General features: G+C 38.4%; 2 protein-coding genes across 3 annotated transcripts in view; one reads left to right on the top strand and one right to left on the bottom strand.

Annotated features, from left to right (window-relative positions):
- The first annotated feature begins 256 nt into the window (after nucleotides 1–256).
- Nucleotides 257–11,532, top strand: armc8 (armadillo repeat containing 8). Of its 2 annotated transcripts, XM_043249581.1 has the most exons (22): nucleotides 257–338; nucleotides 2,205–2,281; nucleotides 4,069–4,140; nucleotides 4,429–4,571; nucleotides 4,718–4,815; nucleotides 4,897–4,989; nucleotides 5,208–5,288; nucleotides 5,375–5,450; nucleotides 6,430–6,520; nucleotides 6,606–6,666; nucleotides 6,768–6,968; nucleotides 7,137–7,232; nucleotides 7,375–7,457; nucleotides 7,680–7,761; nucleotides 7,842–7,928; nucleotides 8,122–8,214; nucleotides 8,300–8,449; nucleotides 8,577–8,672; nucleotides 9,310–9,405; nucleotides 9,579–9,651; nucleotides 9,960–10,053; nucleotides 10,155–11,532. In XM_043249581.1, the coding sequence occupies exons 1-22, from the start codon at nucleotides 291–293 to the stop codon at nucleotides 10,186–10,188; spliced, it is 2,025 nt and encodes a 674-aa protein (XP_043105516.1). In that variant the 5' UTR covers nucleotides 257–290; the 3' UTR covers nucleotides 10,189–11,532. The 2 variants fall into 2 exon arrangements, with proteins under 2 accessions (XP_043105516.1, XP_043105517.1); XM_043249582.1 differs by lacking the exon at nucleotides 2,205–2,281 and having other exon boundaries at nucleotides 283–338.
- A 765-nt stretch (nucleotides 11,533–12,297) lies between these two features.
- kcnh3 (potassium voltage-gated channel, subfamily H (eag-related), member 3) overlaps nucleotides 12,298–15,818 on the bottom strand; it is a 93,884-nt gene continuing 90,363 nt past the window's right edge. The window contains exon 15 of the mRNA XM_043249569.1: nucleotides 12,298–15,599. Within this exon, the coding sequence (XP_043105504.1) occupies nucleotides 14,685–15,599 (915 nt within the window). The 3' untranslated portion in view covers nucleotides 12,298–14,684. The remainder of the gene's footprint in view (nucleotides 15,600–15,818) is intronic.

The following is a 15,818-nucleotide window of genomic DNA, read 5'->3' as shown; positions in this document are numbered from 1 at the left end:
TAGGTCAGTAGTGAGAAGTAGTTATTATTATTTAAATTATGAACTGCTTTAATTTACATTTAATTTAATAATAAATAGAGAGAGAGAGAGAGAGAGAGAGAGAGAGAGAGAGAGAGAGAGAGAGAGTGTGTGTGTGTGTGTGTGTGTGTGTGTGTGTGCGTGTGTGTGTGGAAAGTGCTGCTCTGTGTGTTCTGCCTCATCAAGTTTGTGGAGAAAGTGCTGCTGTAAATACTCCGCTGATTAAGCTGTGTTTGTGTGGAAAGTGCCGCTCTGAATGTTCCGCTGAGTGAATGATGGCGTGCCTGCTGGAGGCCCCTTTACGCATCAGCGTGTTATCTGTGAGTCTCTTTGATTATATCCGTTAAAACATCACCTTTTCACGTCAGGACCACTTAGATATACACTAGACACGTTACATAGACTTTAGCGATTGATCTTAAATGAAGCGATGTGGTTTTTGATGGCTGGCTGTGTGTATCAACATTGGATCTGGATGTGCTCAGAGCTGTCAAATCAAAGTTATATTTAGTTTTCAGCCTATATTTAGAGCTAGGGCTCCAAAAACAAAATCAAACCTGCTTGATATCCTCTGATGAAGCTGTTAAATGATGATTTGATGGCTTAATGTGGTGGTAACGCCCCCCTTTTGACAGCCCTGTAGTTCTGTCCTCTATGTTTTGACACATGTTGATCTGCCCTCTCTGTGGTGGAGCCCAGGTACACTGATGCTTGTTGTATGCTTAGATGCGTTGCGTGTTACTGGATGATTATCATTCTCACCTGCACCGATATCCACGTAGTGCTTCAAGTGGTAGTCTAGGACAAAAATAAATAAACATTATGCTCTTTTTAGGGAACGTATTTCAAACTTTAGCCATCATATTCGGTTTGTTGTATTCCCTTCAGATACATTGAATGTGCTCCTCTGATCTAATCAACCCAGTAGTGAGATATTGTTAAAACTTTAACCCTTTGTTGTATGATATGCCCGTTTCAGAAGCTTAATTGCTATCCCAGATATTAACACCGTTTCTGTATAAAGTCAATTCGATCCTCAATTCGATGTGTGTGTGTCTGTCTGTCATCACCTTAGAATTATACGGTTCTATCTGTCATTTTTTGGCAAAATGAAGTTATACACATATCCTTATCCGGTTTCCATAGATATCTTATTTCGGATGTCTAATAAATGTTAATTAGTCATTTTGATTCAATTCAATTCTTTATCCAAGTAATTAGGGCTGCAAAACAATTAATCATTCAAAATAAAAGTTTGTTCAAGATAAAATTCCTCTTACATGTTTACTGTGTGTATTTATTAAGCTATGTATATATTTATTTTTATATATAAATGCTCAAACGTGTATATATTAAGAGATTCATTAATTAAATATAATATTTTATTGAACAGATATTATATTCTATGATATCCTCTGATGTCCCGTGTTCTCTTCGTTTCCTGTGTTACGTTCTGATGTTATCCTCTGCATTATTCTTTGTTGCTATCTTCACAAAAAATATTATTATTATTATTACTATACAAGTATAAATATGTATAAATACAAGTATGTATCTTAAATGTGTGTATTTATATACGCGTAATAAATAGGCCTATACAGAGCACACACACACACACACATAATGTATAAACTGAAAACTTTTATTTTGAATCGCAATTGTTTTGTAGTCATGGTCTAAACCGACAGCTAAATAATTTTTTAGGGCTGGGTAATCATACAGAGATGTAATACTGTAATTTAATAATTATCCCAAACCATTCAAACGCTTTGTTAAACTTATTTGTACCAAAACAGGTTAGGTTGGTACAGCTGAACCCTAGTATGTTACATTATGTTATGAAATAGTAGAGTTTATGTGTGGATGTGATGTTGTGAAGCGTGAAGTGACATTTCTATCTGATTGCATAGAAGCTTTGGTATGTTTGGGGTGGATGTCATTCCCGCTTTTGCTTGAAATTGCCGTCTCTCCCTGTACAAGCGGGTTGCTGTGATTGATGGAGATGGGAAGCAGGTCTCCGCTCTGCTTCTAGAGACTTCCCCCAACAGCTGGCGGCCGTAAGGGTGAACAGACCAAAGCATTGTGACCCTGTGAGGCAGGGAGGAGGCTATGGGGCGAGACTGAAGGTGTCTCAGATGGGATGAGTTTGCTGAATCATCTTTGTGCTCTCTTTTGTAACAATGCAGGAAGTCACAGCCACGAGTCGCCACTATGTTGACCGGCTTTTTGACCCCGACCCACAGAACGTGCTGCAGGGAGTCATGTGAGTAAACAACCGCGTGTGAAGCGCTGTGCTCCGTGTTCACCGTGCTCACTTTCTGAATGCTACAGATGAAACCGTCACCATAGGAGGTTGTTTTTTTTTTTTGTCCTTCCAGAGCAAGTTTATGTTAGTTCTTTTTTCGCTGTTCAACGTAAGACGCTCTGAGGTGCTGTGCTCATGTGTTTATGTGAGTGTATCTGTGTAGCTGCGGCTCGGGTCTCTTCATCTTTATTTTTAACTCAGGGCTTCATCTCTGGTTACTGTTAGCTTGATGTTTCCCGACTGCCATGGCCGTGCTTTCCCACAGATATAAATCCTTCATCAAAGCAGCCATCAAGGAACATATTACTTTTTTTACATTTATGCTAATTTATAATTATATTTCAAAATTATTTCAGCGAGATGAACATAATCTTGCGTCGCAACACCGATAATGTTGTTATAATCACTAGGAAACATTTGTTTCTTTCAAAGTTGGGGGCGTGAAAAATAATTATGATGAATACCAGTTTGCTTCCGCTATAATTGATGCTGTGCTTTTTAATTATTCAAAGAAAATAATATATATTGATTTTATTTCACTTGGTATTTTAGCTTATTCCAATATTTGAAAAAGTTTCTTGTCTGATATTTATATTTTATTTCAGGTTTTAATTATTTCTTTCTTTTTTTTATTTCTTTTTTCTTTTTTTTTCTTTTTTTAGAAGTTTTAGTTTCCTTTTCTGTTAAAAACAGCAACAACAATGGGAATTTCCTATGTCTTTCTCCTTTTTTCATTTCCTGACAAAGGCGCAAAGCACTTTAGTGATAATGGAAAATAAAGAGCAAATGGTTTTGTAATTAATAAACCATCACTACCCTTCATGTACACTCCACTTTTAAATGCATCATTCCTTTTTGACTTAACGTTGCATGAGTTAATAGTGATTTATGGAACATTTGTAAATATTTTGGGCACTGCTAAAGAACAATAGCATTGACAAAATAAGCATCTGTTATGATTGCACATGCATTGTCTCTCATTTTAGTGCAAAAAAAGGTTTCGGAATACAATATTTAAGGGCATGTCCATTTGTTTAGAGCAGAATCTTTTACATTAGCTTGCGTGCTATATGTGTAATCAGGTAGTGAGTCATGAAATGACAGTCTGCTAGGAGGGTGTTACTATTTGCTCTCATTATCAGCCTCTGTAATCCTTAGATCATTCAAATGTACGCTAACAAAGACAGCAGTGTCCTCTACTGAACTCTTTTTTTTTTTTTCATAACGCATGCAGTTACCATATAACAATTGAAATGTGATTTAATATTTTTACTTCTAAAAATATTTGTCTCATACTAAAGGACTATTTAAACTGAAGAAAAAATTATTTGATCAACATTACAGCAAAACAGAGCTTCCTGTAATGACATTTTCAGCAGCCCTTATTTCTACAGTACTGAGTGTCACGTGATCCTTCAGAATCAATCCCATAGGCTGCTTTTGTGCTCAAGAAACAGTTCTTATTGTTATCAGTGCTGCTTTAATATTTTTGTGTAAAACTTTAGCATTCTTTAATGAAGTTCAAAAGTTTCAAATACAAGCGTTTTGTAATTATGATTATGTGTCGCTGCAGAATAGAAGTATTACCTAAAATTGTACTGACACCAAACTTTTGAGCGGCAGCATAAATCACAATGCAGCTTTTTTTAACCAGCCCGTTGGTTGACCAATATCACCCTCAAAATGATTTCTTCTGTTTCTATGGTAAGTTTTGCGCCATTTATTGATTGCACCTTTATTGACAGTGACATGAAGAATGCTGTCATCGGAAACAACAAACAGAAGGCCAACCTGATTGTGCTCGGAGCCGTGCCAAGGTATGTCCACCCACTCCACCCTTCTTTTACCAATAGGACTGCAGTGAGTTTTGACACAGCCAGTAAGGTTGAAAAATCGCAGCTAATGTAACCAGTTGTCAGGGCTGGGCCAAATATAGCTGGAAAATTACAGTGAAGCCCAAAAGTCTTAGATTATATTCAAAATCTTATTTAAACCTAATTTAACACACTTTCTAATCTTAATGTACTCTGTCTGTCTGTCTGTGTGTGTGTGTGTGTGTGTGTGTGTGTGTGTGTGTGTGTGTGTGTGTGTGTGTGTGTGTGTACACTCCTGTATCTTCTCCAGCAGAGCTCCTCTAGCCTGGAGCTCAGGACTGAATGTGCGGTCGTGTTGGGCAGCCTGGCAATGGGCACAGAGAACAACATCAAGTCCCTGGTGGACTGTCACATCATCCCAGCCCTGCTGCAAGGTCCTCCCTCTGTCCACTCACATTTTTGTCCCCATTACTGTTTTAACTATATTTTGGATCAAATAAATGCAGCCGTGATGACTTCTCTGTAAAATACATAATCTTCACGATACCAAACATTTGACCTGTGTTTTGTGTTCTTGCAGGTCTATTGTGTTCTGATCTGATCTTCATTGAGGCATGTCTGCGTTGTTTGAGAACCATCTTCATCAGTCCAGTCACACCAGTGCAGCTGCTCTACACTGTGAGACAACACGCACGTTCTGGAATGACGTACGCACGTGCATTAACAGAATTGTGATCAATTTGTTTTAATTTGCTTTAGGACCCGACTGTGATCCCCCATCTCATGTCCCTACTGAGTCGGTCACAGCACACACAGGAATACATCACGCAAATCTTCGCTCACTGCTGCAAGGTAACAAACACAACTCTGTGCATCACACATCACGTATGCATTTATTCAGATTTCGAAAACCTTATTAAGGATTAGCTGACGTGCACCTGTGGCCACGCGTCAAAACGTAAAACGGTTGCAGTATTACACTTTAGGCTTCTTGCCAAAATAATCTTTTCTTTTCAATTGAAACAATTGTCTCTATTGAAAAATGCATTGAATGATGTGTGTGTGTCCAGACTCCAGAACATCAGACGGTGTTGTTCAACCACGGTGCCATCCAGAACATCGCTCCTTTGCTCATCTCTCCCTCCTATAAGGTACGAAAAGGAAATTAATTTGTTATTGAATTTTAAATGCATGTCATGTGTTCAGAGTAATAATGTTTTCTGAACCCTCTCTGCAGGTACGAATGCAGGCGTTAAAGTGTTTCTCAGTTTTGGCCTATGAGAACGCTCAGGTCTCCATGACACTGGTGAATGGTGAGCATGACCACTATCATCCTCTATCTACCATCATTTGATCACCAGTTATTGGTGTCCTCATGGCTTACTTTCATCAGAGATTCACATTAACTTTTTTTTTTTTTTTTTGTGCAGTTTTGTTCAGTGAAATAAAAGAGTAGTGCAGTAGGTTTATGGAAGTAAAAAATACCGTTCAGAAGCTCTATGGAGACAAAGTTGTTAAGCGATGATATATGCTTTTGTAGAAGCCGCAAAGCAGTGTGTTACTGTTAGCAATGTAAATGCTGATTTTATGATATTTTGGTGAAGAGGTACATCACTGTTACCTTGGAGAAGATGTGGTAAGCCTTTGCTAGCAAGTGGAGTCTCGCTGGTTTACATTATCTATTGGAAAGTCACCATGGTTCTGTAGCTATATACACCGGTGTTTAAAAAGGTTGGGTCAGTAAGATTTATTTTTGTAATTCAACATATATATATATATATATATATATATATATATATATATATATATATATATATATATATATACATACACTAAACATATATACGTTAAATTGAAGTGGCTGTAAAGACTTTTGCATTGTTACAAAAGATTTCAGGTTCAAATAAATTCCGTTGCTTTGAACTTTCTCAAAGAATCTTAAAAAGTTTATTAGAATTTGCACAAAATATTAAGTAGCAAAGTGGTCTTCGACATAAAGTAATATATAATAAAAACAATGTTTCAATTCATGTTGCCTTTAGAGCCTAAAATCATCAGGAGTGTTTTCTTATATCAAACATATCAAATCTCATATCATATCTTACAGTAAAAGGACTGATTCAGTAGTATTTTGCTTACTGCTTATTAAAATAATTGTATTCTTTGAATTAGATGTGGCTATGTAAGAGATATTTAGTTTGGTTCAAAGCTTAAAACCTTTTTTTAGGATTCCAGTTTGCTAACAAAATAGCCTGCTGAAATTCATATTTTGTGTATATGTGTGCTTTTCAGTGCTTGTTGATGGTGAGCAGCTCTCTCAGGTTTTTGTTAGAATGATGCAAAGGGACAAACCCATTGAAATGCAGCTTACAGCCGCCAAATGGTGAGTAAATCTCATCCTGCAGGTTATTTATAAAAATACGTGTAATCCCTTCAGCTTCTACAAATTTGCACACTTTTTCTCCCAGCTTAACATACATGTGTCGAGCAGGAGCCATCAGGACAGACGACAACTGTATTGTACTAAAGGTACCTCCAAAAAAACATCGCCATTTGTGTAATGAATGAATGTGATGAATGCAGAAGTGCCATTTAAAGTGCATAAGAACTAGTTTTGTGTGTGTGGACAGACTTTGCCGTGCCTGGTACGGATGTGCAGTAAAGAGCGGTTACTCGAGGAGAGGGTGGAGGGGGCAGAGACGCTAGCCTACCTGATGGAGCCGGACATAGAGCTGCAGCGGATCGCAAGCGTCACTGACCACCTCGTGTCCATGCTGGCTGACTACTTTAAATATCCAAGCTCTGTCAGTGCCATCACTGATATTAAGAGGGTAACTTCACATACACATACACACGCTTTTATTTCGTTTTCTAAATTAAGATATACCAGAGACTACTGTTGTTTTTGTAAAAAGCCAAGTATGTAGATTTCAAGAGACGGCGTGATCGGGTAACTTTTTCTTTTCCAATAAAATCAGTGATCATTTGTCTTCCTGTAGTTGGATCATGACTTGAAACATGCACATGAGCTGCGGCAGGCAGCCTTTAAACTCTATGCCTCTCTGGGCTCCAATGATGAAGATATCAGGAAAAAGGTATTATATTTTATTATAAGTGCTCTGTTTTTTAAAACAATATGTGACTGTCGGCTACTTTGATACCCTGACAATTAAAACAGGTTATTAGGTAGTGGTTAATGTGCTATTAATGATGTTAACGTTAATTTTCCTATTACAGATTACAGAGACGGAAAATATGATGGACAGGATTGTTAGTGGCCTATCAGAATCTAGTATCAAAGTGCGGTTAGCAGCAGTCAGGTATGATGCACATTTTCTCTTAATTGCCTATAAAAATTAGGAGAATGAAAACTGCCATTGTACAGTAACTTTTTTTCAGAAATCAGTGTTTTTATTCTGTAGTGATGCTTTTATTTGATCAAAAGTGACAATAAAAAAAGATTTCGGGTTTCAAAACTAATGCTGATAATAATGAGAAACCATTTTCATTTATTTATTTATTTCAAATTTCCTCTACTGTAGATGTCTTCACAGTTTATCACGGTCTGTACAACAGTTAAGGACAAGTTTCCATGATCATGCAGTATGGAAGCCACTAATGAAGGTATGACATTCAGATAATGTTGAGCGAAACCTGGAGGCTAATCAATCTCTAACTGAATGCACGTGTGTTTTTGTGGGTAGTTATTACAGAACGCACCAGATGAGGTCCTGGTCATGGCCTCTTCAACACTATGCAACCTACTTCTGGAGTTTTCACCCAGCAAAGAAGTAAAGTGCACACGTTGTTTTATAGAATTATACAGTAAAAGTAATATACTTATCATTCTTCAAACTGAAAACCTCTAAAATAATAATGTTTGTCTTAATATTTATTACAAAATGCTGTTTTTTTTTAAAATTAGAGGATTATTCCCAGTGCCACTGGTCTTTAAAAAGAGCTTGTGTATGTGTTTGCTCACAGCCTATCTTAGAGTCTGGGGTCATCGAGTTACTATGCAGCCTCACACAAAGTGACAGTCCAGCTCTAAGAGTCAATGGCATCTGGGCTCTTATGGTAAGACCAACTGACTTCGGTACGCAACAAATCCTCAGCATAAAACACTCTATGTCATCAGAAGCCGTTACGTGTTTTTGTGCAGAACATGGCCTTCCAGGCAGATCAGAAGGTGAAGGTGGAGATAGTTCGAGCTCTGGGTACAGAACAGCTCTTTAGACTTCTGTCTGATCCTGATACTAATGTGCTCATGAAAACACTGGGACTGCTTCGAAACCTGCTCTCCACACGGCCGGTAACATTATACATTACATATATATACTATAAACTGTATGTATGTACGCCTCGTCTGATAAATTACCTTCCACTGCCTAACAAGATTATACACACACACACTAATTGTTTTTCCCCGTCTTTGGTAGCATATAGACCAGATCATGAGCTCACATGGGAAGCAGATAATGCAAGCCGTCACGCTTATCCTGGAGGGAGAACACAGCATAGAGGTCAAAGAGCAGGTGAGATGACTTTGTGATTTCTGGGTCTTGAATCAGACTAGTAAGATTTCCCAAGCAACTATTCTATTCCACAGGCGCTTTGTTAAAAGAATATCCCCTGTTTAATACAAGTTAATCTTTATCTCCATTCAGGGTGTCTGTAGAAACCCTTGAAAATTATTCAAGTCTTAAAATCACTTGAATAAACATCTCACATCTTAAATCTCAAACAAGTCTTTAGCTCTTTTGTCTTGTTTTCATGCTCTTTTATTTTCCTTTTTCTTACTGACTGTGTACAAGAATCATTTACCGGATTTTCAGTGTGATACTTTGTGGTTTTATGGCATATATCTCACTTTGGACAGCATTTTACATACAGTTATTCTATGTGCAGATAAATATTACTCTTTTATTGTTATATAATGGTATAGTGGTACATTGTTACAGCTAAATAAAACAAAACTATTTTGTTGTAACAATCATTGATTCACTCCTCCATAAGACATTAATGTACTTTTCCGTACTGTTTTTTTTTTTTTTTTTTTTAATGAAACATCTTGTCTTGGACTTTAAACTGTGTTTAAACCTGGCACATTTATTATCATTTATAATACTTTCCATAGTTGATTTTTGACAATGCTTGTGTGATCTTTCGCAGACATTGTGCATATTGGCCAATATTGCTGACGGAAATACTGCCAAGGAACTCATTATGACCAATGACGACATGCTCCAAAAAATTAAATATTACATGGTCAGTGTGCTTTCTAAGTTGTGTTTCTAAGCCATTATGTTTTTTTTTTCACACTATTTTATTATCTGTGCCACAGTGCCCTCATACCTTTGTTTGTTTCCACCTTATCACTGTCTCTCTTACTGGATAGTTATTTTGCTTCTGTGTAATTTTTTCTGTTCTCTGGGTTTCAGGGTCACTCCAATGTGAAGCTGCAGCTGGCTGCCACTTTCTGCATCTCTAACCTCATCTGGAATGAGGAGGACGGTGAGAATCTCACGACATGTGGGTTCTGTGGAGGGGTAGTGGGGCTATTTCATGGTGTAATTACATGCGATAAGAAAATATTAATGAATTAATAACTTTTTAACTTAATATTTAATTTTGGAGGCTTAATATTGTTATTATCATTACTCATCTTAACAGTTGTTTCAGGCATCTGATTCTTTCTGCATTGCAGTATTGTAAATACGTTCTATGAACGTTTACTTAGTGTTGTTTGTATCTGATAGTGATACCAGTCCTCAAGTTAAATAGGACTCTTTGGGGTTTTTTTTTTTCCCCGCTTCCTCCAGGCTCACAAGAAAGACAAGACAAGCTAAGGGAGATGGGCTTTGTTGATATTTTACACAAACTCACCCAGGCATCAGATCCCAACCTCTGTGACAGGTGATGGACAGACTTTCATTCATCTCTTGGCAGTTGTTTCATCTTTTGTTTGGTTTGTTGCCGTAATGATTTGACTGTTCACATCTCCCTCTTTCTCTCAGGGCAAAAACGGCAATGCAGCAGTATTTGGCATGACCTCGAAGGAAGGCAGGATACGGCCTCACTAACAATCTCTAGGAGGATCGCATCTCCCGAGTTTTTGTTTTAGATTCGAGTTTCGTTTTGCTCTTCCTTTTTGTTTTGTTGCACAAGACACCTTTTGTTGTGGAGACCCTGAACAGCTTCGTAAATCAAGAGACACGGTTTCCAGGGGGCCACAACACCTTTTGGGCTTTCAGCTACGTTTGCTTAATACGTTTTCTGCTGAACTCTTGGAACTATTATATTTTTGTTTGTTTGTTTTTTGGACTTAATGTGAAGGAAAAAAAAGCTCCTCAAAGTGTGTTGCAGCGCCACCTGGTGGATTGAGGCTTTGACGCTTTGGACTCCCTTTGGAGAAAGCTGAACGACCTCTCAGTGCTACGCTTCTAGGAGCTTAGTCTCCTTATTTTGGTTTGCTGATTTATTATTGATATTATTATGATAACAATTATTATTATTTTAATTGGGACTTTGACTCAAGGTTAGAAAAAGACTGCTTGTTTTTGTTCTTTTTTTGTGGATACATACCTAAATAAATATATATAAATATAAATATATAAATATATTTTTTGGATTTTTAATTTCCCTTGCAGGTTGTTTTTCCCCTTTGTATTTTCCTCTCTGTAATATAGGCTGATGTGGGTTCATCTGGAGAGGCAGCATGTTGGGTCATTTACAAAGACATTTCGTAGAAACCATCCAACCCCAAATAGAAGGTGAACGTTTGTTTGCTCTTTACACAGGTTCCTTGTTTTCTCATTTTCACTACCTTTACCTTTACACAAATCAGTGTCCTCATAACTCCCTCTTTTCGAAGCTCTATAGTGAATGTTTCCACTCAAATATATGCAGGCCTCTGCCACGGTGCAGCCCACTGCTTTGTGTCTTTTATTCTGGGTTGGGAAGGGCATTTTAGCACAGAAGAGCTTGGAGATGAGGCACGTGCTTTAGAAATGCTGCACATGTAGGAAAAACCGGTTTGAATCCTGTCTGTGACCCTTTTCTTCCTTTAAATGATATAGTATATTTTCCTACCTAAAAAAAGTTACAGAAAAATCAAATCAGCTTACGGAAGATGAACTCTGACAGTTATCACTTGCTTCAGACATGTTGGACCTTGGTGCTCTGCTTATATGGGAATAACTAGTTTGAATCAAGTGTGCCACACGCATCCTAAAAAGTCAAAGCCAAAAACATTTTGATTGGCATCTGGTGGCTGACTGTAGTACAGGTCATGTACCTGCCCTCTCGGAGTAAACAAATAAGTCGAACTAAAAATCTAATTACACTTCAAATAAATGTTTCTCAAAGATGGTTTCCATCTTTTTAATGCTTAAAGTGGTCTGGTGTACATTTTAAGTGTCTGTTTTCTAAAGTTTGCTTAGTTATTTGATGCTATAAAAATGGGGTGAGCAGACTGATAGGGTCTGCAGGAATTTGGGTGGGACTTTGTGGCTCCACCTCACAATCACTGCTGCGCAGACTTGGGCACGGTACTGGGATGTTTTGGCTTCACTTTTAGTGGAAGGACATGGAGATGCCTCACCTAGTCTATGGTTTCTACGAGTCCAAATGTCTATTCTACTTTTGTGTCCAAAAATGTAGCAGAAAACCCAAGAAATTAAAAAGAAAAAACATTAGCAATAAAGTAACAGACTAAAATGTGTATGCACTTGATTTTTAAATATTTTTTTATTTATTTAAAAATTATTTATTTCAAGCAATTAATTGCATCCAAAGTAAAAGTTTTGGTTTATACATAGTACACACACATTATGTAATTGTTATATATAAATACACACACATGCATGTATATATTTAAGTAAAAATTTACATTTATATATTAAATAAAAATTTATCTGAACATAATTATATACATCTGTCTTTTATATATATATATATATATATATATATATATATATATATATATATATATATATATATATATATATATATATATATATCTAACACACATGTATATTATCTAAACGTTTACTTTGGATACGATTAATCATTTGGCAACACTAATTTGTTACATATTTTGTGAATTCTTTTGATAAAGCAGTTTTTTTTTTTTTTTTTTAAGGAACACAGAAGTCTTTATTCTTAGAAAACATCACCTTTTGTTTTATTATCCTGGTAAGTGTCTCTCGTAAAGCTCATTACAGTTAATAAAATACATCTGGACCCCTGTTTGCCTTGGGTCGTGCAGCCCAAACCCTCCCCCCATATATGCAGGCACATTCCTCATGCAAATTAAATGGACATGCAGGAAACCCCAGACCCCAAAGTCCATCAAAGTTCCTACTATCCATATTTGTTCCCCCTGACCCAGGTAAAGAAAATAGAAACCAAAGTATTCTATTGTGTTATAAACAATGTGCCCCTTCCGTATTCAAGCAAGTACACGTTAGTCAGGATGGACAGATGGCGCGCGTGCCAACTGATAAAACAAGATGATATCAGTCTGGTTCCAAAAGATGTGCCAAATTGTATGGCAACTAGTGAAAAGAAGTGACACTGGCTGCTCGTTTTCAGCCAGTCTCTTGCTGGTCATCAGATATCAGAGATGCTGAGGTGATCTTACTGAAATCCATAATCACATGTTGGTGAGGATCGCATTCAGTTTGAGGTGTTTCTGCGTCTGTGGGCACCAGCTGCAAGAATCATCTGTCAGGTTTCTCATGGGAGTCTAATCTTATCAGGATAACAGATAGATAGATAGATAAATACATAAAATCTTTAAATAAATAGACCAGTGAAATAAAAGTGCAGTGCTCTCTACTGTGAAACGACCAACAGCTTTTTTTTTTCTTTTTGTATTGTGAATGCTGAAAAATGGGGAGCGCTATAAGATTTTCCGCTTATATTTAATGAGAAGGCACGCTGGCTGGATGGCTAAAGCTGTGTATATGTGTTTATTTCAGTTGTGAATATGCTAACTTCTGTGGCTGCTCATTAAGTGTCATGCCAAGCTCTCAAAACCCTACATGGGCTGCTCAGCATATGGCATGCCGACCTATAGTATGACTGCTAAATATAATTACTGTTTCACATGTTACAGTGATTTAGTTTTAACATTTTGGTCCAAGTATGGTATTCAGATGATTGTCTTGAGTATGCCTGCTATCACTTCTTTTGGTTTAAAGGTTTAACTTGGGCAACAGAACATGACTTATTAAGCTAATGCATGCTAGAGTGCTCAGCATGTCATGAATGGTGTGTGTGCAGGGTCAAAAATTAACACTTGCCAAGTGCAAATGTGAGTTAATTGGCTTTGGCGAGTAAATGAAACAGCCAGATGGCTGGTAACGCTTTTAGCGATTTCCAAATACAAAGTTATTTTTGGACCCTGGTTTGTCTATGCACATATGAGCGAAGTGTTACACTTTTAGCTTTCTCTAAATCATGTTTGTTTTGCCTCAATATAATGAATACATCTATAAACCGACTGAAATAGATCATTTTCTAGAAGTGGAGGACAGGCATTTCCCAAGGTCCCCATTCTGACTAAATATGCAACTTGTGATTCTGGCTAGTGATTGTGTTAAGTGGCTTGGGACAGACTGGAAACAAATGAAGCGTTATTGATGATGTATTGTGACAGCTCATTCGTTTATCATATCTGGAAATTCAAATATAAACTCAACTCACAAGGTGGGTAATTTGTAAAGTAAAAACATTGTTTTGGTAATACAGATAAGAAACACCATCTGAAATTTCCTGTATTCTGTGCATGATTAGTGCACGGTCATGCAAGGTAATCAGTGCACTTTTACTTGTTATATTAAAATTCCATAGCAGGATATGACCACAGCGTAAACTTCGCAGTTCTGGTCACCGTGCTTCGTCGACTATGAGTCCTGTGAAGACCCTATAATGCCTTTAGAAGAGGAACTTTATGAAGTTGTGCTGAGAGGAGAGTGACTGGCTGGTGTCAGGTACTGAGGTGCTCCCATGTGAATACAGTAGCTCTGTTCCAAATCATAGTAAGCTGCCTTAGTATAAGCTGTCCATATACACAGCTACAATCTAAATGACTATTCTAAATAAAAAGGGACCTCATAGATGATCAAATTGAAACACTAAAAATATAAAAAGTTGAAATGTGATGCTTTTCTACATCATATTGTTTTTTACAAATATGAATGCTGGCATGAATTTAAGCGTGCACACATTTTAAGATCAAATTTGGGCATACTGGCATAAATGAGGCTCATGGATTTAGCCAAAACAAGGTATTTTTTCTTAAGCATAAGCAATGTGCCTATGATTCCTAAACATGCTGTTTATAAGTAGCTGACTAGGGTTTGGAGCAGAGCCACAAGCTGTCCAATGACAAGAGTGTCGTCCTGAAGGAACAGCAATTTGTTTTGTCTCTCATTCAGAATGTAGGTTCAGAGGTGATGGGGTACTTGCAGTTCACAGGCCCAGTTCACAGCTCCCCTATTTGCTAAGTCAGCTAGTCATAGTATTCATCATTCAGTCTCTCACAGTGCTGGTCCCTCTTCATCTATGAAGCTGATATGCTCTGTGGAAGGCCTCCCTCCTGCTGCCCATTCTTGCATCTCAAACTCTAACTGAGGAGGTCCCGGCCTGGGATTCTGCGTGGGCCGTGAGTTGCCAAAAGAGGACTGGGTTTCTGGCAGGGAGTCCAGGGTGCAGGGCAAGGGTGGGGAAGTGTGTGGACAAGAAGGAGGGGTGCACGACCGGGGCTGAACCCGAGGGGCAGTGGAAGTGGAGGAAGGGGATGAGGGAAACGGACTGATCCCCAGCCTGTGGTCACCAGGGGAGTTACTGATTGAGGGTGGTGCAGAGCAATGAGAGGGTGGTGGAGGTGGGGTCTCCTGTGAGGGGGGGCGAGGTAGCAAACCTCTGCTGTGACTGGCAGGTCGGTGAGGACCCTGGCAGGGAGAGCAAGAAGTAGACTGGGAGCGGAAAGTAGGGAGCGAGAAGGAAAAGGTTAGAGATGGGGATGTGGGATGGCTGGTTTGCGGTGGCTGGGCCGAAGCTGCCTGGGTGACTTCCCCCTCCTTTTGGGATGTCCCTGGAGAAAGAAGGACTGGCAAGGAAGGTCCCCTCAAACAGCCTGCCTGAGCCTGTGCTTGGGGTCTCTGCGGCGGGCTGGTGGGTATGAGACAGCTGGGCAAGCCAAAGCTCCCAGTGTCTGCACTGTCCAATATGGAGCAAGTAGGTCTGAGCGGTGCAGACGATGGGGCTGTGTGCGAAGGAGCTGGTGGCGTTGATATTGTTGGACCGCTGCTACTGCTGGGAGATGGAGGCATTGTTGGACTGAGGGCTGTCAGGAGAGGTTGAGATCCAATGACAAGCAAGGGCCGGAGGAGGCGTGTCATTTCCTGTAGCTCTTTGCTCAGCTGAGAGACTTGCTGGGATAGACTAGTCATCTGTGAATGAGATCAACAGAATATAAGTTAGGGAACATGGATTTTTTTCAAATTCAACAATGTCCCAGGTAACTATGTCTTTTGAATCACAAAATGAAGTCATTTTAGGATATAAAGAGCTTTTCGCTTAGCAACTGTGTCCTGATCAATCTTTCTGGGTTTATTTTTTCTGTTTTATCCTGTGCTTACTGAACAAAGATGTCTTTTATGATAGTGCAG

Source organism: Puntigrus tetrazona, chromosome 9, assembly GCF_018831695.1.
Source record: "Puntigrus tetrazona isolate hp1 chromosome 9, ASM1883169v1, whole genome shotgun sequence".
In the NCBI taxonomy this organism is placed as follows: Eukaryota; Metazoa; Chordata; class Actinopteri; order Cypriniformes; family Cyprinidae; genus Puntigrus; species Puntigrus tetrazona.
This window is presented reverse-complemented; position numbering and strand designations above follow the sequence as displayed.

Coding starts and splice junctions, on each gene's coding strand:
- armc8 (XM_043249581.1), top strand. CDS start 291: ATGATGGCGTGCCTGCTGGAGGCCCCTTTACGCATCAGCGTGTTATCT. Junction 4,816..4,896: donor CAGTGCAGCTGCTCTACACT/GTGAGACAACAC, acceptor AATTTGCTTTAG/GACCCGACTGTGATCCCCCA. Junction 6,969..7,136: donor CCATCACTGATATTAAGAGG/GTAACTTCACAT, acceptor GTCTTCCTGTAG/TTGGATCATGACTTGAAACA.